The following is a 25,842-nucleotide window of genomic DNA, read 5'->3' as shown; positions in this document are numbered from 1 at the left end:
CTATCTGCCCGTGGAGATGTCGGCCGCATTTCAATTCGCATCTCTGGCCATATGTACCACCAGCCGTTGATTATCGTCACTGTTTTCTCGTTTCGCTTGTACACACGATGAATTAATAACAACGTTTAAATGAAACAGATCTCGCTAGTTTGAATCTCAGGAAGTGGTGGCTGGAAATAAAGAATTTCGTGCTTTCGGATAATAACGTGAAAATTGATTTTGTATTACGAACGAAGTGAAACTTCTAATCTCTTACGGTCTTTGATGATGAAACTTTAATTAAGTTCATGTTCTTGTTTATATTTAAAATAAAAAAAGATATATAAATTTTTTCTAAATCGACATCCAAAAGTTATTCTGTTTATTATTGTCCGTAGTAAATTCACTATTGTTTGCATTCAATCGGGGAAAAGATAACTTTTATTCAAAAACCGATCGTGCGACCAGTTCGATAGAAATAGATATATTAAAATATACCTTTGAAAATATAAAATATATTAAAAATATTAAGTGTCGTTATAATGTATATAAAGTATAAGGAAGGTATAAAAGGACTGTGTACTTTTAGTTCTATGCTCTATTTCGTTTCTTTACATTTAATTATCATAAAGTCGAGTTTTAGCTTTAAAATGTAAAAATCGGTAAAATAATATTTTATTTTACATGGTTGAAATGTTTTCTTTCATCGTATATCGCGGAACAGCCCATACAGTTAGTGTGTTCACGACGTGGTCGACGTCGATAGGCTCTTCATCGTGGAGGATAGTCGAGGAGTGCTCGAGAATTTATCCCTTGTTGGTCGACCAGCTCTATCAAGTGGTCTGCGAGCAACGTGTCACGAACGACGTTCCTCTTGTTTCTGTATCACCAAAGAGGATTTACGATTGTTTACCCTCTTTTGACGTTCACTTCCCCAGTTTTTATCTCAAGTTTCGAAAACTCGGAACTATGCACGTGTCACGCTAAGAACGTGAACGAATCTCAGCAACTTTAACCACATAAAAAAGAACCATAAAAAAGAATACAGTGACAAACATTATGGGTTACCATTGCTATTTACGATCATTTTTTTTCGATTGTAACACAATCCAGATCCAAAAAGTGTAATATTTAACACCATCTTTTCAAACAATATTATTTACGAATGTTATAATTCGTTTGAATAGACGTAACTTTTTATAGGAATTATCGTTGCAAAGCAATCCCTCTAAAAGGATTTGATTGAAATCTGTAATTTCCCTTTGTAAACTGAATTATTGATTCTAGACGAATCAATATTTCCTACTAATTGCAACATTCCGTGTATAGTTAGAAGAATCAATGGGAAAAATTGGACGCGTGGTTAAGCATAGTGAGAAAGCATCGTGTAAATCGTAACCAGTTACATCGGACCGGTTGAATCATATTCGTCGAATTAATTTCGGAATATCGATTAAACTGCGTTCGAGTGTTACTCATATACAAGCGCGATCCATTCATTGATTGTTTCTCTCGTAGTTAACCGCAATCCAAATCACAATGGTATTCTAGTGTTATCGACGTTTATCCTGGAGATTGACGGGTAGGACGAAATTTTGCGATTAAAATCACTTGTATAACCGCTATTATCACTTAGCTGGGTATCGTTATGATTAATTTCGTAAAACAAAAACAACCATAGTTTAGGTATTAGAAATTAGGTAGAAAGATAAGTGTAAAATAATATAGCAAGCAAAATAGACATTGACTCTACTTAAATATTTCTACATACATCGACGTATGATGTTGATATTTAAATAATTGTTGTTCTTAACATAATTTGAATCTATTTCGCGGAAAGACTTCTGGTTAGTTATTAATATTCAAGTCCTCGATTTCATTAATGCAATACATCGTAAAGTATAGTTTGCTCATGAATGCGACAGAGTGGTGTAGAAAGATCAATAATAATACCTATCCAGATGTACAAGATTTATTATGCTAGAAGTTGACACGAATGCATACTTATTTCGCATAGGTTACGAGCCAATTTTCCAGTAAATCAAGCGTTTCGTAAGAAAATGTTTCATACGGTACACTTCCTAATCTTCCTAATTTTTGAACAAAAAATTTATATTTTGACAAGCATTTATAAATAAGCAGAATTATAAACAGAGATTTAAAATTTATTCGTACAGATAGAAAGTAATTATACGCTTAACACGCTCCCAATACAATTTAATATAATTAATAACAAAAAGTGTAAAAATATTATGCTGTAAACGAACGGTGCGTAGAAGACTTCAAACAAACATCAACTATGTACGATGTCAAACAATCATTGAATTCATATCAAGTACAATAAATACGGGCGACCAACATCTGAATTGTATGTCCGCACGCAAACAGAATATATCCATGAAATTTATAAATACATGTATCAAATTGTAATTTCAATCATATTATCTCCGTATTTCGATATCGATGATAATCTCCTTAGTGGATCATAAACATATTACATTCTCTTAAACAGAAATATACGAAGACTCTCGAAAAGCTTCCAATACCAATCACAATCGCGATTAATTGAAAAAATTATAATCTTCTCGATATACACAGTACATCGTTTATTTGTTCTAAATTAAAATCTAAAAGATTTGTCGGATCATTTCTTCGAGCTAATAATTCTCAACGTTCGAAAAAACATTTTCTCGATTCCGTAACTATTCTGTATATCCCATGCGTGTATTATATTAAAAAAAAATACCAATTAACAATATCACACTACCTTTCTTTCACATATCACCTACCAAATTATCTTCTTCGTCCATTCTTTCCATTGCAATCGTAAATCTCTGACAAGATCAACGTTTAGGCGAATATGACACTTAATTTATTTCGACTTTCCGAAAAATTTTCGAGCGGAACTCGAGATGTTGGACGCGGATCGATTCGTTTGCCGAGCGAATATATTTTTCTATTTTACGAGCGCAGGCGACCGACCGTTAAAAAATTTAACGATGCTCGTGTAAAAGATTGAAATACGAGAAAATTCATGCCACGCTCAACACAGAAAGATCGCGCGCATGTATCGTCAAGCATGATTTCCGGGCTAAAAATAACAAGCGGCACGCAAATAGCTAGCCTATGCATTGCACCTAATAAGTAATGCTGCTATTTATGCGGCGACAAAGTAGGCCGAAACGTTAGGGTCGTTCCTATTTATTAAACGACGATGTTTCTTCTCCGACCATGAGAGATTATCGTTAGTGGTACTGCAGCGAAAAAGGTCGCAAGAAATCACGATTTTTTGTCTAATGGATATATGAAGTATCTTCTTAAAATTAGTTAAACAGGAAATTTCTTGATATTTTGTACCTTGAAAAATGCTAATATACGTGAAGTGTATGCGTGATTCTAGCTGAATCTAATGCTTAAATCTGAAGGGTATTGTCTTTTTAGTCTACAGATCTGATCCTAGTGTCAAGTAATTGGGTAACTTTTCTTTTTTTTGCACGTGGAGAAATCCTCATGGACACTCCGTTGCTGTTAATAATCGGTAACAGCAGAGTAGTGTCGGACTCCTACCATCTGAAACTCCACGATGACCATCCTACGCGTATGACAGGAGTGCTCCAGGAGTGCTTCAGGAACCTCTTATGAATTATCTTCTGTTGCACCCCTTTCCCGTGTCCTCTTGTTCGAGCCAGTCCTAATAATTCTCTGTCTGTTTAATTTGGCGTTAGCAATCCCCCCTTCTAGTCGTGGTCCGTTGGGACGGCGATGAAGCGGCTCTAGGCCGCCTGGCTGCCATCCCCTTCCATCGTGTTATTCTACAAGGGTGAGAGTTTTTCTTTCTCTCCCTTTCTGCTCGCTCCTTTGCGAACATAACTCGCTCGCAGAAGAGGCGGACAGCCTCGTATTTCTGTGGCCAGCTCAACATCGCTTCTGTAATCGCCAAGGAGATTAATCTTTCGCCTATGGGTATAGCGGGACAGCTCCCACGCCGGACAAAGCTCGTGCTGCGCTGTGTCCCTGCCCTCCCCGCAGTGGTAACAGATGTTCATCGTCTCCCGACCGATTTTCCTCAGGTACTCGCCGGACACGCCGTGTCCCGTGAGCACCTGGGTCATCCTGTAGGTGAGCGGGAGGCCGCGGCGGCTTCTCCATGTCTCCCAGTTTGGCAGGACCGCCTCCGCCCTCAATGTTCGCCTCCCTCGTTGATCAGCTGGGATCGACACTGATCCCACGCGTCCTCCTCAGCGGTTCCTAGGTCGTTTGGGGCCGCCTGCTCGGTCGAGTCTTCTTCCAGTTCCCATACTCTCATGCGGAAGTAATTGGGTAACTAATGTGTTTTGGTGGTTGTTAACTCCTATATTATATCTGTTACTGAATTTGGATATTTCTTCTTTAACTGTGGGTATCTTAAGGTCGCGATGTATTGTTTCGTTGGTAACATATCAAGGTACATCTATTAAGGATCTTAGAGTTTCTTATTGGAATCGTTGGACAATTTCTATATTGGAATTACTCGCTGTTCCCCATAATTGGATCCCATGGGTCCAAACAGGTCAGAAATATTGGCTTTATGTTTTCTGAATATCGAATTATTAACAACTCATAGCGAACATATTAATGCAATAACTTGGATATACTCTCTGTAAAATTGTTCGATTAGAAATCTGTCGATTCTTAATTCTTTTGCATATCTTCGTAGGAAATAACCTGCATACACTGTATCATCTGATTTGTTTAAATAGATACATATCCGACAATTTCACACATATCAATTTTATTCTTACACTTTTCGAAAGTCTTGGAATATTAAGAATTCGTTTCAACTCGAATTCAACTCATATTCAATTGGAAATTCGAAAACTTGTCAGAGACACAGTAAAGCTTACAACATACGTATGATGCGGAAATTTAAGGTACAACTTTACGAGTATTCCGAATATTATCCATGTTACATCGGCCTTTTTAAAAATTACGCCACTGCAACGAGCCAGTTTTACGAAACGGACGAAAAAGCTTGCTGCCTTGAAATATTGGAGAAGTAAATGTATAAAAATATGCATCAAATGTACCAAGCAGAGTCTAGACGCAGAATTATAATTTTCTTTTGCTGCTGCAATCCGAATTTTGATAAAAATATAAAGAACTATAATATACTGTTAATGTACATTTCTTGTAATTACGTTGGAAATTTCCCTTCTTTTAATATCAAAAAATTTGTTAAGGAAAACGACGCGATGTCTACGGCAGAATTAAAATCGTTTTACTAAGAAACTATTAAAACCATCGTTTCATGCATCCCCTGAAGACACTCTCGATTATACGCGAGCCACACAATGCGAGTCAATTTCCTTTGTTCGACGAAGGAACGATGAATATTCGTCTCCAATTTCGCATCGATTGTAGGAAAACGTGCGTGTGTAACAATGGTGCAACCAGTGACAAGTATTCGTTCGGATAAGACAAATAGATATTGCAAATAAAGTTTCTGTTAACGTTGGAAAACTGATTATGATTAAAAATATTTGCACTGCTGGTAATGGAATTTATGATAGCTACTGTATATTGTAATGAGAATATAATTTACGATGTTTACTGAGATTCGTGGACAGTCGTACCATCAAGTGTCGTACTACGAGCTTTCTAATTATTTCAAAATGAATGAATTATATAATTCGCTAATAAGAAACTTGGAACAATGATCACGTTGGAGGTCGTGACAATTCTAGGTAAGATAATTCATTTTAAAACAAGAGATATAAATCGTGAAATTTATTAAATAGAATATATGTGGAAGCTATAAATAATTATTAATTTCATTGTTGCATGCTTCAAACGTATTAATTTAACAGATTTCTCTTAGATTGACTCTACTCTGTTAACCAGGAAAGAGGAGTTTCTGTGCTAATCGAAGGGTATTACATATTTTTACGTATTAATTTTTTAACTTCCACTGCCTCTTTACTCCTTAAAATAAATTTCCCTCTTAGTTGTTTCAACGTGAAACCATGAAACAATTCAAATAACTTAACATCCTGAAAATTCATTATATAATTTATAAACCTAGGACTCTCAGTGCTTAATACTGAAAATGTAGAGAAATTATGCAACGTATTCCTTATGCGTCTGATGACCAACAAATTATTCAACTCAATGAAATATTGCACAGTAGAAAATAATTTATCACTAATATATTTTCGCTGTCCATTCAGCTAAAATAATTAAAATCACGCCGTTAATTCTTCTTCGTACTGACTATTACCAAATAAATTAAAGCAAATAATTTTCAATCTAAAGCAACAAGCCATTTTTTAATATCACTGTATCAACTATTATATCTACTATCATGTTTAACTAGCGGTCTATACGGAATTCAAATCTCTTGAATGTTAAGTATTCTGAACTGGAAAATTTCTTATAGGCAACACGCAACGCGATGACTATCACCACGAATATAATATTTATTTCCATTTTGCATATTCTACAGGATACAATTAACCATAGCAGTGTATGATTAAGCTGTTACTTCGGATTTCTATTATGTAAAATTGTACGAAGCAAATAGAAATTAAATCTTCTTTATCGTTTGCGACAAATGATCATCGCAACCATTAGCTCGATTAATTGATGTCTCGAACAGAAAGAAGAACCGTCTGAGCTCGGTCGACGATCATTGCGAAGTGTGAAACGATTTATAACTCGTGCTGAAACGTTCGGCAAACAATTCAACCGATATAAGACAAATAGTCCTGTGATAGTTTTCACGACAAAATGATAAATATTTGTACAGCTAGATGGACTTCGATTAATATCATTGAACCATAATTTTTCTTTTGGACAAGGAGACCATGATCACGGATAAGAAACAGATTAGGCCTGTGGTCTCATGAAATTTCGTATTGTACGACCTGAAATCCCAATTTTCCACATTTTTCTCAAATATTAAGTATTTATTCTCGTGATACTTAAATTTCGTGACAATTTAATTATTGGAATGGTAATGTACAATAGTAGTATTTCAGAAGATGGAAGAACTCGGAATTTACTTCTTTTCTACCTGCAATTCTAGTTTCTACAACTTTCTGTTACTTCCTTTCCTTTATACTAATCTCCAACTTTCACAGAATAGTTTCATGAATGAAATCAGTTTACACGTGTAGCCAAATGAAACTATTTGAAACGAATCTTTCTATTGACTTCTGAAAACATCCATAATTCTCGTGCCAAGAAGACGGATGCACATGAGCTAATGATAAAATAAAATGAATCACGCGCTCGCTCAAATGAGTCATGAATGCGTGAAATTTATCAATTATGGTATTCATGGTATCCCCCTGGGGGTAGTCATCCACATGTTATTTAGCAATTAAGTTAGAAAAATCTACCAAATGTCCAGCTGGACAAATTGTAAAGTACAAATTAAATAATAAAAAAAAATTTAACAATTATTAATTTCTAATGCGTCGTTCAAGAGTTCGGTATGTGATGTTCCGTTGAACTTTACGAGGAAATCGGTTCGATTGAACCACTTAGAACATCCGTCGAGCGAACTTGTAACCGAAATCGGTATTGATGTTTCGCGAAGCTTGCAATTATGATAAAAGGTATCTAAACAATAATACACGGGGAAACCAGATAAATTATGCGGTTAGAACGATGTTCGCGCCGAACGAAAAACGGATTCACGCTTGCGGAAATGAATGGCGCGTTCGAAGAGTGACAGTGGATGCGTGGAGAGCAAAATGAAACACGCTTCCGTGATAATTTCCGATCGTGCCGTTTCGCATCGTGAAAAGTGCGATAGTGCAGTGTATTATCGCGAAATCAACACAGATCCGGTCAAATCTTTCGCACACGCAAACCGAGAAAAATAAAGAGAGAGAGAGAGAGAGAGAAAGAGAGAGAGAGGAAACGAAGCGAGGATCGATCAAAAGAAAAAGGAAGCGCAGGTGGATAGAAACAAAAGAATGGAACAACGAGGGAAAGTGACACGAACGCAAGCTCATTAAAAAGCGCCGAGGAGAATCGTTTCGCTGCAACAGGAAATTAACGAGAAACGATAAGAACAACCGTTCGATGCCGGTCTCGTGGTACGCGATAAAAAAACGAGAAAGAGGGAAAATAAAAAAAAAGAGGGAAGCGTGAACGTGGTTGCGTTCGTGCGATCAATAGACTTCGATGCCACACGTACCATCATGACGTATACTTTGTTTTCGTAATGAATTATTTAAAGGACTGCGGTACTTGGCAGCAACTTTGGAAAAAAGGAGGTCCGCAGGGAAAAACAAAGAGGGAGAATGAAAAACGGCAAAACGCTGAATAATGCATGAGGACCAAAAGTATTTTGATACTTATGCAGGTGATTGAGAACGTGGGCGGATCAAAGATGGATTTTTACTGTACACGAGGCCAGAGAAGCAAACGGGAATAAAACGGCGGTCAGGAACGATAGAGAAACTCCAGGGTAGCGGAGTACTTTCAACCATCGGCAGTTTGGCCATTCCTTTTAGTCAGCTTTTACGATGGCGTTTATTTGCAACGCTCGCCTCGCGAAACGCTGCATCGTCCAGGGTAAGAATACTTCATAGGGTATCGAGCGACGGTGATAACGTTTTTACGATTTCACGATTTGAGCGTTGAGAAATGGGACTGTTTGCGTTAATGCGTGTGTATTTTTGTTTTCCTTTTCTTTTACGTCCGCTCTTATCGTTACGCGATGGCAACGAAGTTTCTACCAGAGGAAATATTTTGCACGATATTTATTAATCTCGAATAGGATTATATTTTACATGATTAATTGAAATTATAATGCGATGATAATCGTTTTCTACGTCGTAAAAGTAATTGATAATACTTGATATATTTTCGTGATTGCTTCGTTTTATTGTAAATGAGTTTCCATTAATAAATCATAGCGGATCATAAAAACCCTGTGTGCGTCAAGGGGTTGGCAGAAAAAATATTGCAGGTGCTTCTGACAGTCGAGAAAACCGTTTACGCTTCTTACGTTTAATATACTTCTTACGATTAATTTTATGAAGATGGAAAAAATTGATCGTAAACGCAGATGTATAAACTGCTGGAAACTTATTTTGGTATAAATAATACAAATAATCGATATTACTCCCCTACAAAACCAATACGCATTTACTTGGAATATCAGTGTTTTGACAATTACGAATGTTTGTCTCTTTACATTCTCCTTTTTCTCCCGTAATATTATACCAATCCTCTATTTCTCGATTGCAGATCGTAAAGAAAGATGGAACTTTATTCGAGTAGTAGCTCTAAACTTTAAAACCTAGTTTACTGCTACTGCTGCTGCTGCTCGACTAACAAGTAATGATAGACGATAAATAAAAGTAGCTAATAATTTAAAACTCTCATTACGTTAAGCCTTTGTAACACTTTGTAACCCCGCGTGACTTAAAAGTTATGTTGTCACGTTTATCAAGTTACATAGCTATACAACGTATTGCCTATATGAATCAATTTTGTTGAAGTAATTTCTATCTTTCTTACGTCATAATAATTCATTATTATATCTTTTCCTTACGAACAATCAAGAACGTGATTAATAAACTGCGGATGTTTGTGCAAATTCATATTTTCATAACATTACGATGACTATTTTATTTTTCATATTTTACATACTTTTTCATATCACGTACATTCTGTACGTCCTGAAATTCCACGATATCGTAATATTATTGCTGTGAAACTAGCGTATGGCAGTATTTGGCTTTAAACACGCGATATTGTTCGCAATAAAAAAGAAGTCATATTCACGCGTCGCATAAAATGGAAAAACGAGCGTGCATATTTTACGTAGCATCTTTTCCCATCGGGAATTCCCACGAGTGATCGAGAAACACCTCGAGCGTGTTTTGTCAAGTGGAACGAGCCGACAGAATCGACGTACAATGAGAAACGCGCACGGAGACCGAAGGATCACCGTCAAACAAGCTTCGACGTCTATATAATATAACAGAGGCGACGCAAAGACGATACAAAAGAATTTCGATTCACTTGTTGAATCGAACCGTTTCTATTTCGAATAGCTGACGTTGCTTCCTATATAGAACGGAGAAATATTTGTCTTCGAGAACAGAATGCAGGATTGCAAAGGTATAGAAAATGGTGGATGATCCTTGAGAGGAAATGAATGGGGCTATTGATTAAAGCATGCAGAAAGTACGAAAATATATATACGTCATTCCTATGACTTAATATTTAAATATCGATCAATTAAACTCCAACATATTGTTACGATCATCGTATTCCTCCAAGTCAGAAGAGACGACATATTTATTTACAGAAGTGAATTATCATTTAATGAAATAATAATTAACATTCTTTTATAAATTGTACAATCATTTAGTACATGTTCCTTGGTTTATAGTATTCTTCGAGAAAAAGCTAACGTTAGACAATTGTTTTTTCTCGTCTGTTTTCTGATATCTAATAAAAGTATAAGCTTCGAATCATTAACAGTATAGTGAAATTTCTTTAACAATTTCTCTAACTCTCTCTTTATTTATTGGCCAACTCGTGTCACGTATTAATTTCGTTAAGTTGTCAAAGTGACTCTTTAAATATTGTCAAAGAAATAAACGATCACGATTGCCAATGGTTGACGCAACATGAAGAGAGATCTCAGTACTGAATACCAGAGTAACGAACCTGTCGATACGTCACTAATTCCTCGAGCAGTACGTTCAGAAAGGGAAATCTCTCTAATACTGATCCTGGAACATTAGCATACGACGAATCAATTTCACGTATGGTACATCGGGCAAAATGTCAGTTTTGAATATTAATCCTGACGAAATGTAACTACTCTAATCAGATAGATATTAACATATATCGATTTATCGCTATTCATTCTGCCCGCAGAGAAATCACATACGATATTCCGTGATAATTTTAATAGAAATTCGATTAAATAAAAGATGTTGATTGGATTTTCAACGATAAATATATTCTTATTTAAACAGCTTAAAGATAAGATGTACGAAAGTGTAACAAATTTTACGAGCCACTCTAAACATACGTAAATTTCAATCTCAGTAAAATTCAATCTCAGTCGAAGAATCCCCTCAATCAAAGATCGAATAACGAACATTGTAATCTCACATTTATCCGCATGTTAGATTGTTGCGCCATGAAACATCGAGAAAAACGATATAAATAGATGTAATTTACTTTAGAGCAAGTTCCAAAATAAGACTATTTAATGAAATTAGAGAGCATTCTACTTGAATTGCAAATTCACGCTCAAGTAATACAATTCTAACAACATATTAATATTTATCATTTAATCTGATCTAACATGTATGTTTACCTTTATCTTTATGTAAATTAACGTGGTTGTTAATGACCTCAACGAGCTGGTGCAACAGAAAAATGTAATTTAAAGGGAAAGGACAGAAACAAGATCTCGTTGAGAAACGACATCCATTACACAACAACCTGATACGATGTTCCGTTCGTTGTTACGATCATCGATGTTAACCATCGCAACATCTAACCGATATAGAACCTCTCTCGTAAAAACTGCATCAAAAGTACTCACACAGTGAAATGGTAGATGAAGCAGATCCACCCGCCAGGATGTTCCAGGAACACGTACAGTCTTTCCTGGAAAGTCTTGCCCTTTTTATGATGGAACACGTACTTGGCTTTAAAGGCCTGGTCGATGGGCAGATAGATCGGGTAATACGGATCGGGCACACCAGCTTGGTTCAAGCTAGGTGGCTCAACCTCCGTGGCGTTCATATCACTATTGATAATGTCATCTTTGCTCTTCTTCCGGCGATATTTCCTTTTCATCGGCGTGGGCACCCTCTTGTGGTGTGCCTCGCCGAATCTCGGCGACCGGAAACGTCTGAGGAATGTGAAACGACGACTAGGCGAAGAGCTGGCCTCGTCCATCTGCGTGCCGTTGTCCTCGGTGTCCTCGGTCTCGCTGCCCGGCGTTTTCAATGCCATGTCCTCCGATTCAAGGCAGTGCTCGGTGATGAGCTCGTCCTCGCTTGGCTGCAGGACGGCGTACGCCGTGCTCGACCGCCTTCCTGTGAGCCTAGAGCATTGGTCCTTGCTTCGTGGAAGACTCTCGTTGGTCTCACCTGGACATTTCCAGGATATTGCCGACTTGTGCTGAACTCGATAGATACACGCCGAGCGTCGCTTTCAGGAATCGATTTAACGCTAAGGATTTGCAACTGACGAATAAACGCGAACAGACGCAAACAAACGTGAAGGAACACGAACGAACAAGACGGCATTAGTCTTCAACTGGTATCGTTCACCTAAGATACTTAAATAGAAAGTAAGGACCATTAACGCGTGTTTCACTGCCACGCGAATTTTATACATATGTTTACTTTGACCATTTTGACAACCACGATAGATCGAATTTTTACAAAATGTTACATTATATTTGTTCATATTTATCTGACAATGACATCTAGATTATTCACATTCTAGATTATTGTTGACGATGTGTACTATTGTACCGTCAAGCGACAGGATCGTGTTTATTAATGTTCGCTTGCGCTGCTGCTAGCAATGCAGTTTGCGGTTGCTCGTTAATGTTCGTCTCTGCTCATTCGTCAAGCGCAGATCCAGTTTAAGTATCGCGTTTGATGCTCGAGGCGGTAAATACGATCGAAATTGATTATAGGCTGCTTACTTTTGGGAACATTTCCAGTTCTAAGGTGATTTATGTAAGGTAATTTACGTAACGATGTGATATTGGGAAATGATTATGACACATTTCGGTACGATAGGAACAGGAATTAATAAATTAAGATCGAGTTTGTAAGATACACTCGCAGCAGGGATTAATTATATTTGAATTCGAAAATGTAGAATATAGTAACGCTGGTTTCTTTTGTGGATACGCAACGAAGACGTCAAGACCTTCTTCTCTTTCTTCTTTCAACGAAATATCACAGTACGTTAATCAATAATACGTAGATAATTTTAATGAATTCCTGAATTTTTAATGAGTCGTTCAACTCAAGTGGAAGATATCGTAACGTTAAGAGTGCTTCAACCGATTACAATTAGCGCTACGCTTCGTAAAAAAATCGGAAAAATTATGTCAACGATCGAAAATTCAGAAATCTTCGACACTTGCTGTCTCCTTATTACCCTGAAGTCTGACTTCATAGCGAACAGTATACTATGGGGAACTTCGTTTTTAAAACAGAAACTTTCTATGCGATATTATATTCCAATTTATATCTACATACATCTGATTAATAATTTTTAAATTTTTCATATCAACTATTTTTCCAGCATTCTTGGAGTGTTCGGATGTTCGAGTTTCGATTGAGCGAGCAATCGCTAAACGACGAAAGAACTTTTTATTTTAATTTACATTTTAATGTTGCCTTCAATTAGAAGAAGAATGACCATTCGCTCGTTTGATCTAACCGCGCTTAAAAATTTCCAAATCTATTTCGATTTGACGATCTGGCTACTTTGATTTGCGATCCTATCACATCCTATCAATATTCTAAAAATGTCAGTAAATAGACGTCAGGATTGTAGCAGTAATTTTCGTTTCCATCAAATCCCGGGAACCAGTTTTATGTTTGATTCTTCTCATAGCTCACTGATTACTCGACCATTGACCGCTCGTTCGTTGCAATTGGCTTTTAGCAAAACTCCTAGTCAATTTTACGGGACAACGGACAACAATTCCTCAAACAGTTACAAATGCGTCACGCTTTTCCATCCTCGATCCTTTTCTATACCATCGCGTATTTCTAGAACATTCATCGTGTAATCGATTCAAGCAAACGATCGCTGGTAAAACGTTTCGACTGATTTCTGAAAAAATTTGTCAGTTCTGATTGTTTCGCGTGATACGTTAATAGCCAGAATGACATTCCATTGATGACAAATTCTATCGTCGATCATGCGACATCTCTATCTCGCCACATTGGCAGCTCGGTACGGCTTATGCGGCCTGAATTTTGTAACGCGAGGGAAGAGCGAATTTCTGGGCAAACGAGCCTAGGGATTTCGGGCTGATCGATCGACACGATGAATGGATGCTTCGAAGTACAAAAGAACGTTTGCCTCTCAATAGGATCGAAACTGATCAGTTTGGTTCTAATAAGTGCTTCGTCGTGGCTTCGATTGTGACTCTCGTCTGATGCTTCATTGTTGAGAATATTAATAAGCGATTAATAGGTGGAATCAAAAGATAAACGATTGATAGAAATAAAGATCGATAGAAGAATAGAGATCGGCGAAATTAAAATTATTTGCATGTAGCGGATTTAGATGTTCGAAATTTCAGTCACGCTAGGTACATTCTTAGTGACTCAAAAAGTACAAGAAATTTATTTCTAGATCCTATAGATAGAATTTAACATCCAATTTAAGTGTTTCTCGTTGCTCGATAGATTCAGAAGAAACATATTCCTCCGTGAGATTCAAAATTAATAAATTATCAGAAGTTATTAACTAAAGAATGTATTTCAATTGTGAATTTCCAGTCAGAAAATGATGTTTATTCTATTACGCCAAGCGTAATACTGAGAGGCGATCGATGTAGTATGTATAACCTTCAAGAATATGTCAATTATTCAAAAGAACATAAGATGAAAATATAAGGTTCTATGTATTTAATAAAAGATTTTCATAACCTTCGAGAAAAATTACTTTTTTCTTTAACACGCAACGGTTGTGCTTAGCAATAGTTTCCCATCGTAAAAAGCTATAAAATACTTAACTATTCTCTCATTTTATACACTGCTACCCGTCGTTTACCATCTACAACGTTCTGCAATAAAAAGAACCTGTAATAGCTGGAATATAAGAGAAACTACTTCTCATTAGAAGAAACTACCTAAATCATATGATAATATCATATCGACGATACTGGAGACCAACATTTCACGAAGCGATAATATTTATAGCCCTTATTCGCCACGCTGCTACGTTTAAATCTTTATTCTTTTAAGGAACAAAGATTTTCGTTATCGAAAATATAACACGTGTGACTTTAGTCGTAACTAACGTAGACTTTAGTCAACTAATAGTCGTAAAATGGAAATAAAACGCTGTTTCGTATTCAGCCTTCGAGCAACCGTATTTGCGACAGTGTTACGTCTCGCCGTTGGAATGTTATCACAAAAGAAGTGACAATCATGGTGCGTCTATGGAGTTTGCGACATTTATCATGCCGAGAACATACTTACTATTTAATATGAAAAGGCGATATTTCTTGAAAATTAATTATAATTGTAAATTCCGTTGCTTTCTATTCCTATTATTTGAATTTGGTATAAATAAATGGTATTGATTTGTTATGAATTCCACAAGCTCTAATTTTTCAAGTTAACTTTAAGTGAAACGGATGATTAAATTTCTAATAAATAGTAATAATACTAAAACTGTAATTTTGTTCTCTTCGGCGTATATTCGTTTAATTTGAATATCGTCTTGATCCACGTGCATCGTAGTTGTTATAAAAGTGATAAATAACATTATGAAAAAGTTCTCTCGGAACCATTACGAGATTTTGAATTACGGTATAAAGAATACGAGTATATTCAACATGGTTTTGTTATAGTATATAGTATCGTTTAACCTTTGAACTTTGATATTACTATTATATTATTTTAATAGGCATACTGTTTATCAACCAGTAATTAACTTGATTCAATGTGACAAATAACTGACGTTTGGATTGGGTTCATAGACTTGATTACGACATGTGCTCTACAAACAAATGATGAATTTCACCGCTGAATTAATTATTCGATTAATTGACCCGACTATAATCAAATTATACGGGCACGATTCACGGTAACAATCGTATCACCAAATAGCTGAAAATGACACGCAGCTGGATATTTGATATAAATGCATAAGGGCGATTGATAAAATATATTTTAAAATATGTTTCAATAAAAAATATAATACATTCTAACTTATTTAAATCAACTGTGATAATTTAATAACGTAATAACATTCCAATAATTTTAATTTAATATAATTTCACTACGATACATGATAATTAACGATTAACATAGTAATAATTTTTTGCGTTTTATAACCAACCAATTCATAGCAAATATATACGGGGTATAAGTGACAATCTTAAACTACAAACTTTTATAATCTCTTTCCTTTCTCTCTTTGCGGTAGAACTTTCTTCCTATACTATTTTGATCGACAGGCAACGTACGAAGTCCCGACACTGACCACTCCAATACCGTGCGAATGCGAGACTTTTTGAACGAAGCATAACTATGACGTGTAGTAAGTAGAGATTCTAAGAATAAATTGGAACACAAAGGATACGAATACGATTCAATAGCGCGCAAAAGTTTTCAACAAGCTCGACCACCTTCTATTTTCTACCATGTATAAGGACAACGATTTTAATGAACCTTGGATACATCAAGAAGAATCTTCATGATCGTATCGTAAAATTATCACGAAAATTCCTTCTATGAGACACGCCGGCTGTAGTATTAACAAAGCAAGGAAATTGTACGAGGAATCTATCTCGCGCTCATTCCATTGATAAACAGATGAATCGTTCGCCGAGTAGGAATTATTCAAATATTTGATCCAATGAAAATCGTTAAGGATTCGCAATTCCAGCTAGCGCGAAGCTAGTTCTATCGATTGATTCTGATATTTTCTTTGAGAAATATTTACCTGTTTCTTACATTTCTTTTCCCTCCGTACTCTTTCTTCGTTTGTCCCGCTAATGAGTTTAGACTTTTAGAATCACGATTTTGCAGTGTCGCAGTAGATCAAGATTTTTCTATCTCGCCGCCGGTGTAGCAAGAGTAGCAAAAACGGCTGAGAGATTCGATTATCGACCACGTACGTGACGGTTATATTTCTCAGCATCAATTGAAGTAACGAGATTGCTCGACATGTCGCTGTATATCGGCTGCCTTCTATAGTACAACAGATCTAGACCGTTTATCTGTTGTGGAAAATCGGTCGAGTGAATATCGGAAGATACGAAATTTTACGACGCGCTGTTATTAATAAACGAAAATTCTATCGATAGCTAGTTCCATGGAGAATCGTGCAAGTGAGATAGGAAATTTTTCTTATAAGCAGAGGACTCAGATCAGTTTGTCGTAATTCGATACTTCGTGGATACTTGCGATACGATAACTTGTAATACGTGACTTGTAAAATTCCTGGTTTATAATATTACTACGATGTGTATAAAAAGGCAGAGGGAAAGGCTATGGTGAGAAAATGTTTGCTACGAGTTTCAAAATGAAATCAGGTATTACTTGGTATTTTACATTATGAAGCAGTTCTATTATCAAACTTATTTTAAATGGCTTTAGCTTGTTTTTAATATAAGTAAATAAAAGTAAAGTTTCTTATCGGATTCAGACTGAGGCTATATTAAAAGACACGAGTTTTCACGATCAAATTGTTGCGCAAAGAGATGGTGAAATTAGATTAAAAACTCTTGCATTGAAGTTCCATGATGGGAAAGCAGATGGTGACAAGCTGTTACTGGTTTGAATTTAACGCGTATTACAGTACGTCGAAGAAGTATTGAAAATTACTGAAACTCATTTATGCTTTGTTCAAATATTAATTATATTATGTAAATTCGATATTCGCGATACAGATAGTACCTACGTCACAATAAAATCACATGAAAGATGGAATATTACTTGATACCTTATAATAGAAAGTAATTCTACTAACAAAGCTTCTTCTGATGCTTATATTTTAATAACGAAATCTGACATCGAAGATCGATCGGTAAAGTATTAGAGGAGCGAAAGTTTTGTAACGAGATTCTAACGGTATCAAAAGTCTTTGTTGATGGCTCGTTACGCGAAAGTCTATGAAGTAAAGTTAGACATTTCTGGCCTTAAAATTTAACAAAAGACTGAAATTATGATACAAGTTTAACATTGAAAATAAAAATGAAATATGATATTAGCAAACCAGATATGTATTCAGAAATACAAATAATTATAAAAAAATACTGGTAACAGTCGGTCACCTATATATTTTGGAGGCTGTAAGACTGTGTTTTATCACGATCGGGATGAGTAAAGATACACCACTAACGAGATGACCCGATAATTTATGCTACAGGGCAGATTCTATACACTCCAGTGAATTCTACTTTAAACAGAATTAATTAGTGGACTTCGATTACTGAGTCTTCGTGGACTTGAAGCTTTACTGCGAAACTGTAAAAACGAATAAAGCCGATAAAATTTCATCTATTTCTGTATTATTCCGTTATTTCTCTTTTGCCGCGAGTATCTTACGTTAAAAATAAATTAAACTCGGTAAAATCGAAAATTTTAATTAAATCCAAACGATCTTACTAAAAAATAGTCCTGAATTTTTAGAAATTTTTTGCAACACGAATCACTGCACTCTCAAAAAATGATTAGATATATTGTCACAGAAATTATTGATTTCAATCGTCCTTATGGACTTTATGAACCAATGAACGCTATTATGGATTGTAACACGTACTAAAAGATCGTCTATAGTTTTCTATTTGTGTAAAGTTACACGAAGCTCGGGGTTTTGAATCGAACAAAAGAAACGCTTTAATTTAGGTGGCAAAGGCTACATCCAATTAAAAACCGATGTAAAAGCACAAGCCTTTCATTTATTGGAGTTAGTCTTTTTTCTTATAGGTTACACCCCGATACACTGTTATCGTTAACTTTATTCCCTTGTAAAATGATAACCGAGCTCCGACGAAACGACTACGATATTGAATTTCTAATTCTTTGAACATTTTTGACGAAAGTAGTTGATTAAAATTCATTCGAAAAACTTAAAAGATTCCATTTTATACAACAATTGGCATTTCTACGATTTCCGTAGTAATTGGTAGATTCGTAGAACTAAAATATAAGTAAAGTCAATATAATTTTTCTTTGCACATTACAAATTGAAATTTAGATTTGCTCATTGTTTAAATGATTCGCCTTAATGCCACATTTTCTTCGCGCATCGAAAGCCTTTTTGTTCTTGTCGAAATGAGAACGTGATTACAATAAATTAATTAATTAAATAATTAATTACGTGATAAACAAGGAATGTTTGTGAAAGATTGTCTGAAACTACCGATGAGATTCCCAGTGTGTCGACTTTTCATCCAATACATTACAGGAACAAAGTTTCCCACCTAAATCAAAGTTTTGGAAGTCTACTTAAAGATATGAAACTTGCATTCTTATTAATTAAAGCGGACCTATAACATATTTAACGAGGACCCAAGAATAGGTACAGTTGTTGAATGATTAATCGCCTATTAGCCACAAATCGATGTGATATTTGGCCTTTCAAAACTCCCCGTTAGACAGCTACCGTCAGATTATTATTTATCACTGCGCTGACACTTCGAAGTGTAAAATGCAAAGTGCGAGCTGTTCGCTCGACAACCGAAAACTAAAGTTATTCATCTCATTAACTTCCTATATACATGTATCGCTAAAAATTACGTGGTAGTGTAAGAAATAAGAATAAACTAATAAGGAATATCAACATTGCTTATTTGAATTTTTAAGAGCCGATTAATATTCGTTAGCTGTTCAATAGTTATCGAGCGTTGATCGTTTACATTTTGTCAAATCTCCGCTTCTATATTTCCTTTCTGGAAGAGAACTAGTCTTAAAGTTACCTAACCGAAATCACAATGATAATAAAAAAGATAACTTGACAGTAGTATATACTATAAGAGTTCGATATGCTAACTATACTGCAACTAGCAATCTTCACCACGAACGAATCTTAAAATCTGCGAAAGCTAACGAAATTGGACGTCCAATTAAAACGCGTACGATCGAGCCTGCAGGTCGCCGGCGGACAAAGAAAATTGGTGCAAGGATCGAGCTAAAAATGCGCGAACAGAGCACGTGGAGACCAGATACCGATACACGCTAGGCCGATAAATTGCTTCGAATTATCTGCACGCTCATCGCCAGCACTTCCTTTTCTCTTCGAGCAGCGACCACCTCTATAGGCCGTACAGATAAATTCTAACGATTACATGCAATTTCCCCGGGACATTAGCGAACGAAGAATCGGAAGTTGGAGCAGCTATAGCGAGCCGCGAGATATTCATCGGGAACCACTTTAACTTCGACCGAAACCGATTCGCTGTTTCCAAAGAAAGAAGAGAAAACAAAGAAGGATAAGAACGAGAGTTTCGTTCGATGATCTCTTTGAGCGCTTCGCCGATACTTGAGAACACTGGTCGTAATTTCACGTAGCTGATCTAAATTTTCTATTTCCACGATCTACGATTCTGTACGACACGAGATATTGTCGCATTATGCGACAGCGACGATTTATTTTTTTAACATTGTCCCATCTTTCTCGCTCAGTTTCATTTTTCCCTTTTCGATTGCACCGCAAGAGGATTTTCTATATGTCTGTTTTAGGAAAACCAGAGACAGGGAGAAGTAGAAGTAGAGGAAGGGCGGAGAAAAGTAAAATTATTGGAAAATAAAGTACAAGTAAAAAGTGGGTAAAGAAGGGACGAATGAACGAACGAATGATGTGCAATGGGGAGAATGTTTATATAGAAAGAAAGTATTTAGAGATAGAGAGAAAGGACAATCGAAGCATCGATATATATTGTTAGGCTACTGTAGTCATCAAGTAAGTTTAGCTTTAGTTTTGTTTCATGTTTGTAAACTACGTACAGCTAAGTTTAATCTCCAAGCCATAAGGCTGCAATGAATAATTACAATTATAACTTTTGGCAAAAACGTGTTTCAACTCCAGATGATCATCTATCAACAATGATAATAAAAATGTAACTTAACTAATAACGGACATATGGAAACCTTTGTTACGAGTGAATTTAAAATTTTGCCAAAACTAATCAAACTAAATCTTTAGTTAAAACTCGAAACGCGTATCATTGGACTTCATTTTTGTATAATCCGACGTTTTTGCTGGAAAACCATGCAACGCCGAGAAATATATGGAATCACGAAAGAAATGTTGACAAGATGCCTGTAAATATTAACGCAACCATCCGCGTATTCTCATGTCCACATCAACGAGTTTGTACACTACAGCGGAACGGATTACAGGGGCGTAATAGAAAGGTCAATGGCGTTCATACTCGTAATCGATAATATAATAATTCCGTTCTGATGTAGATTATATACTGGAACAATGTCGTGCGTTATACTCGACCACGTTCTGAGCACCGAAACTCGCGTTATCCTACGTGTTCATTCAGCTAACATTGCTGTAACCGCATTATTACAGGCGAGCAATGTTAATATCAGGACCACAAGTCCTATTTAATCGATATTATTAACTAATACCATATCCAAAATTTGTTGTTACACTATTCTAATGAAAATGTGTCATTTTCTATTTAAATTTCTATTTAAACGTATCGATTAAATTTTTCATCACGGTTAACTAAGTTTCTGATTAATGGCTATTCTCCTAAAGCGATACAAGGTAACGTAAACAATGCCGCGCTTGAACTAGCTAGCCCAAACATTGCCAAATCACAAAATAAAATTAAGTAAAAATGATGAGCGTATATGGATGAAAATAATTAATTCTTATATTGAAATGGAAGAAGCATATGCATATGTAATTTCTACGAGTATGGAAATTCGGCGAATAAATAACAGCGAACAAATACATGTTGTGAAACGTAACTATATATGATATACGTATGTTTGTATTAATTTAGAATGATTGCTCCGTTATAATAATTCGAAATTCGGAAATCTATGTACGAAATATACGTATACTGAATCGATACTTCTTTTTTTCCATGCACGTCTCTCTTATCGAAAGATATAATACCACTGAAATATATGAGATTGTGAAATCTAAAGCGAAATAATACAAAGCCAGCGTTTATGATTGAAAAGAGTTAAGAATTATCCCAATGCTCCACCATCAGGTGAATGGGATCGTTTTATTCTATCTTGAGACAATGAATTCCACGGATCCTCCAGCTGAACAGCTGGAGTCCGCTTCAGTCCGCGCAGGGAAACTTACTCGAAAACGGAAGCCTTGTTATGAATGCGTTAACCCAACGTTCGCGTTGAGAGAAACGGTGAATACGAATAATGTAACTTCCCAGAATCAGCTGCAGGCAAGTTCCCTCGTACAGGTGAAACACACTTAGAGACAGGGACAGAAGATTACTTGAATCGTCATGAAATCCAGCAAAGAATGTAATTGTACTGCGTGGAGGCGGATTTTCGTAAAACTTAATTAGGCTGTATTATCACTACGATCATCTAACTTTAACGCTAGCCGAAACTCACTTTCTCTCGTACTGCGCGTATTACAGCAATGGACGTTTAAGATACATACTTTTTTAGAGCCGAACAATTACAAAGATTAATAATTATTAATAATCGTTAATAATCGTCAAAGGTAACGCTGATTTTCAATTATAAAATATGATGATATTTTATATTAGGTTGTCCGAAAAGTGTCTCTCTTTTACAGACACGTCTTTTACAACGAAGTATCTTTATACGAACATAAAACCTAATCTGTCGAACGTTGTGATCTTTATCTTGATAAAACAAAATAATATAAAACGAAAAATGTTATTTCCTTATAAAACAAAAGAAACTTTTCGGACGACTTAATAATTTGTATGACATATGGTTATATTATACAAAATATAACCATATTTATATATTATAAATATATTATAAATATAAGTGAAATTAATAATAATGTAGTAATGATCGATAAATATTTACGAAACGATGCTAAGAAAATTTGTCAGCCAAACTCCGAAATGCACATAGAAATTTCATGACACGAAAGTGGCGATATACGAGTCTCTCTTTATTGATTGTAAATAAATATAACTCCCCTGTAGTATTAATAGGGGCATCTGCATATCGATGGAAGCTCCCTGATATTTCATAATGAGTCGCATGGAAGATCGAGAATCAAGCGTGTTTCACTCACCGAGCAACCACCAAAGGACAAGAGATTTTTCAGTTTTCCTAGCGAGGGAAACAAACGTCCCCTTGTTGTTGCTTATTTTTATCTCAAAGACAAGATATTCTTAGTATACTCGAGAAAAACAACTAACATGCTAAGTAAGGGAATGCTCTCTTTGCAACCGATTCAAATTTTTGGAAATTGCAAACAGAAAGATACCACAGGGTAAAAACAGATAACTCTTGGTGGAATAAATAACGGGTGAAACAGATGAAAAAATGGATGGGAAAAAGATTGCGGCAAGTTCGAGAAAGCAGAAATGAAATTCGTTCGAGAATATTATTTTTGTGATTACTAGAGGCGTAATTTTATTCGTTAAAACATTGCGTTATAAACGTTGATCCAATATAACTATTTTATTGAACGATACGTGTATTTGTTTACCAAGGGTCCTTTACAATCGCGGATATTCGAATACTGAAGTTTTCCATGAGATTATGGTAATGAAGGCTGAAACTCCTGCAGACTTGTCTAAATAAATCTAAATGTTATTCTTAAACGCAAATCCCCAAAATAAAAATTGCGCGTCTCTTATTCGGATGAAAAATATCTCTACTTACGTTCTATTTCTTTAGCGATGTTCATAGAAATATGAATCTGCAAAAACGTCCGCAGCCTATTTATTAAAGGAAGACCGAACTAAGTAACATTCAACGAGGAACCATAGAAGAAGGCAGAATTCTGCTTTTCTCCTCGAACAAAGGAGAAAGGAAAAAGATTGTGAAAGGGAAGAAACGAGTGAAATCTTTCGCTCACCGCAACGAAAACACAGCTATTACTTTATTTCACGTGTTCACGAAATCAGTCGCTCTTTTTTCAAAGAAGATTACACTCCAACCGGCTTTCCTTCCGAGCTTCCGTATAATACAAGGCAAGAAGCTAAAAATCAGCAGCTCGTTGCCTAGTTTCCACCGAGCTGTGAAACGAGAGTCACCTAAAAGCCATCACGACGGCTTAAGGGACACTTTCAACCGGCGTCGTGCTCTTTTGATATTTCAATTCTTTTTTTTTTCTTTTTTTGTTTTTTTTACTGTCTTCCGGAGAGTTAAGAACGAAAAGAAATCCTGCTAGAACAAACTGCTAGAACAACGTTCAAAACGGAGCGAATAATTTGTTAATTCGGAGACGAGGTCTAACGGAGCCGGTTCTGTAAAAACCGCGTAAGAAGATTTCGATCGTTATTTCGTGAATGAAAAAGTTAAGCGGATCGATCGTTTGCGATAAGAAAGAGGAACATTTTACGATAGGAGACTATCGTAGTAGTTGTTTGATACTGCTAAACTTTTTGGTATCAAGCTTAATCCGTTTTAGTTTATTTACGGTTGCGATATAAATTCGACTTTTGTCCTTTGTACTGCTCCTTTTAATTAGTTTTTTGTGGCAGGAAATTTTATAACAGCAAAAGAATCGGCAGAGACGAATTAGTTCGCCAGTTGAAAATCTTCGTTCTTTTCTAAATAAATAGATCGATTTGTAAATTAATAGCGAAAGTAATTATCAATTTATCAATAATCGCCAAGTAAATAATTTTTATCAAAATACGTAGCAGTTGACAGGTTAGTTAATTCGATTAAATAACTTTAGTATGTACTTCCCGTAATATCTGGTATAAAATCAAGGAAGTATATTACGAATATTTAGGAAAAATAGTTTGCGCAAGTTTTCTACAGACAATGTTCTCAAAGTCGGTCAAACTATGCTGACGTATTCTATTTGCGAAAGATAGCCAGAATTCACGTATACAAGTTTGATTGTGGCCACGCTCTCTGCTTCAAACTAACTAGGCAGAGGTTTTATTTCTGAATTGTTAGAACTCGGCTTGTTCTAGCGATATGGTCGATAGTAGAAAAAGTCCGGTGTACTACGTGTTACTGACAATTAAAAAAATGAAACGTAGATTCTTAGAACATCTACGTATCTTATTGTAACCTAAACGAAATTTTAATGTCATTTACGTCTAGTTTTAATCTATGTTAGATACTCAAAATTAAACAATTTTTTCGTAAATTGCTTTTTGTAGAGATATCTTCGTGTCGAACTTGTAATTGTATATGACGATATATTGATATTTTAAATTGAGGCTACAAATACCGAAGATGATGACCTGTGACAGCTTTTGCTTGCAATTATCTTCAAAACAACCCCACAAATTTTTTTCATTCGATTTGTGGCACTTTTTATATTTTCAATTTATCGACACACGATTAGTAGTTAATTCATAGTAATTCATAGTATTATTAGGTTCATGCTATGGATAACGTAATTATGATCGTGTTACAATCAAAACTCACGAAGAAAATTGTTTTTAATGAATGTGAAACAACGTTCGAATTATCAGATTATTAGAGTAACAGAATATCAGTTAAAGAAAAGTTAAACAACACACAGATTACATGGCTCTCTGCCGTTCATTTGCTTTTAGTTAACGTAAAAGAATATCTGATGCAATAAAAAATAATTCTGACGTTAATAATATCAGAATAAATATCGACAGCGTCTAAATATCTTTTAATTAGGTACTGCCGAAACGTAGGTAATATTTCACACGAAACTCTTTCTGTGTCGTTTTATTACAAATTTCCCGTCCTCGTGTGAAACTTGTCGATGCAATTTAATCCTTTGTGAACGAAACATTATTCAGGTTCAATTTAAAAGCAAATTAATTGTAAACGACAAAGTTTTAATTTTGAAAATTTATCGTGCTGTTGAAAATTCCATAGAACAATGAAGCTTCAATGTCAAAAATATCTTGGAACATTAACATGTAATATTATTGACAGAAAATCTAATGTAACGCAAGAGTCCCTGTATCTCTCACTCTCTCTTTCTCCCTCTCTCTCCCTCCCTCTCTTCATAAATATCAAC

The 25,842-nt window shown here is 35.6% G+C and overlaps 1 protein-coding gene across 4 annotated transcripts in view; it reads right to left on the bottom strand.

The window, feature by feature from the left end:
* LOC126878348 (potassium voltage-gated channel subfamily KQT member 1) overlaps window positions 1-25,842 on the bottom strand; it is a 73,036-nt gene that overhangs the window by 41,956 nt on the left and 5,238 nt on the right. For all 4 annotated transcript variants that reach the window (XM_050641088.1, XM_050641089.1, XM_050641090.1 and 1 more), the window contains exon 2: window positions 11,549-12,101. In XM_050641088.1, coding sequence (XP_050497045.1) covers window positions 11,549-12,101 — 553 coding nt within the window. The remainder of the gene's footprint in view (window positions 1-11,548; window positions 12,102-25,842) is intronic.

Source organism: Bombus huntii, chromosome 2, assembly GCF_024542735.1.
Source record: "Bombus huntii isolate Logan2020A chromosome 2, iyBomHunt1.1, whole genome shotgun sequence".
Taxonomy (NCBI): Eukaryota; Metazoa; Arthropoda; class Insecta; order Hymenoptera; family Apidae; genus Bombus; species Bombus huntii.
The sequence above is the reverse complement of the archived record's forward strand: the minus strand, read 5'-3'. Positions and strand labels throughout refer to the sequence as shown.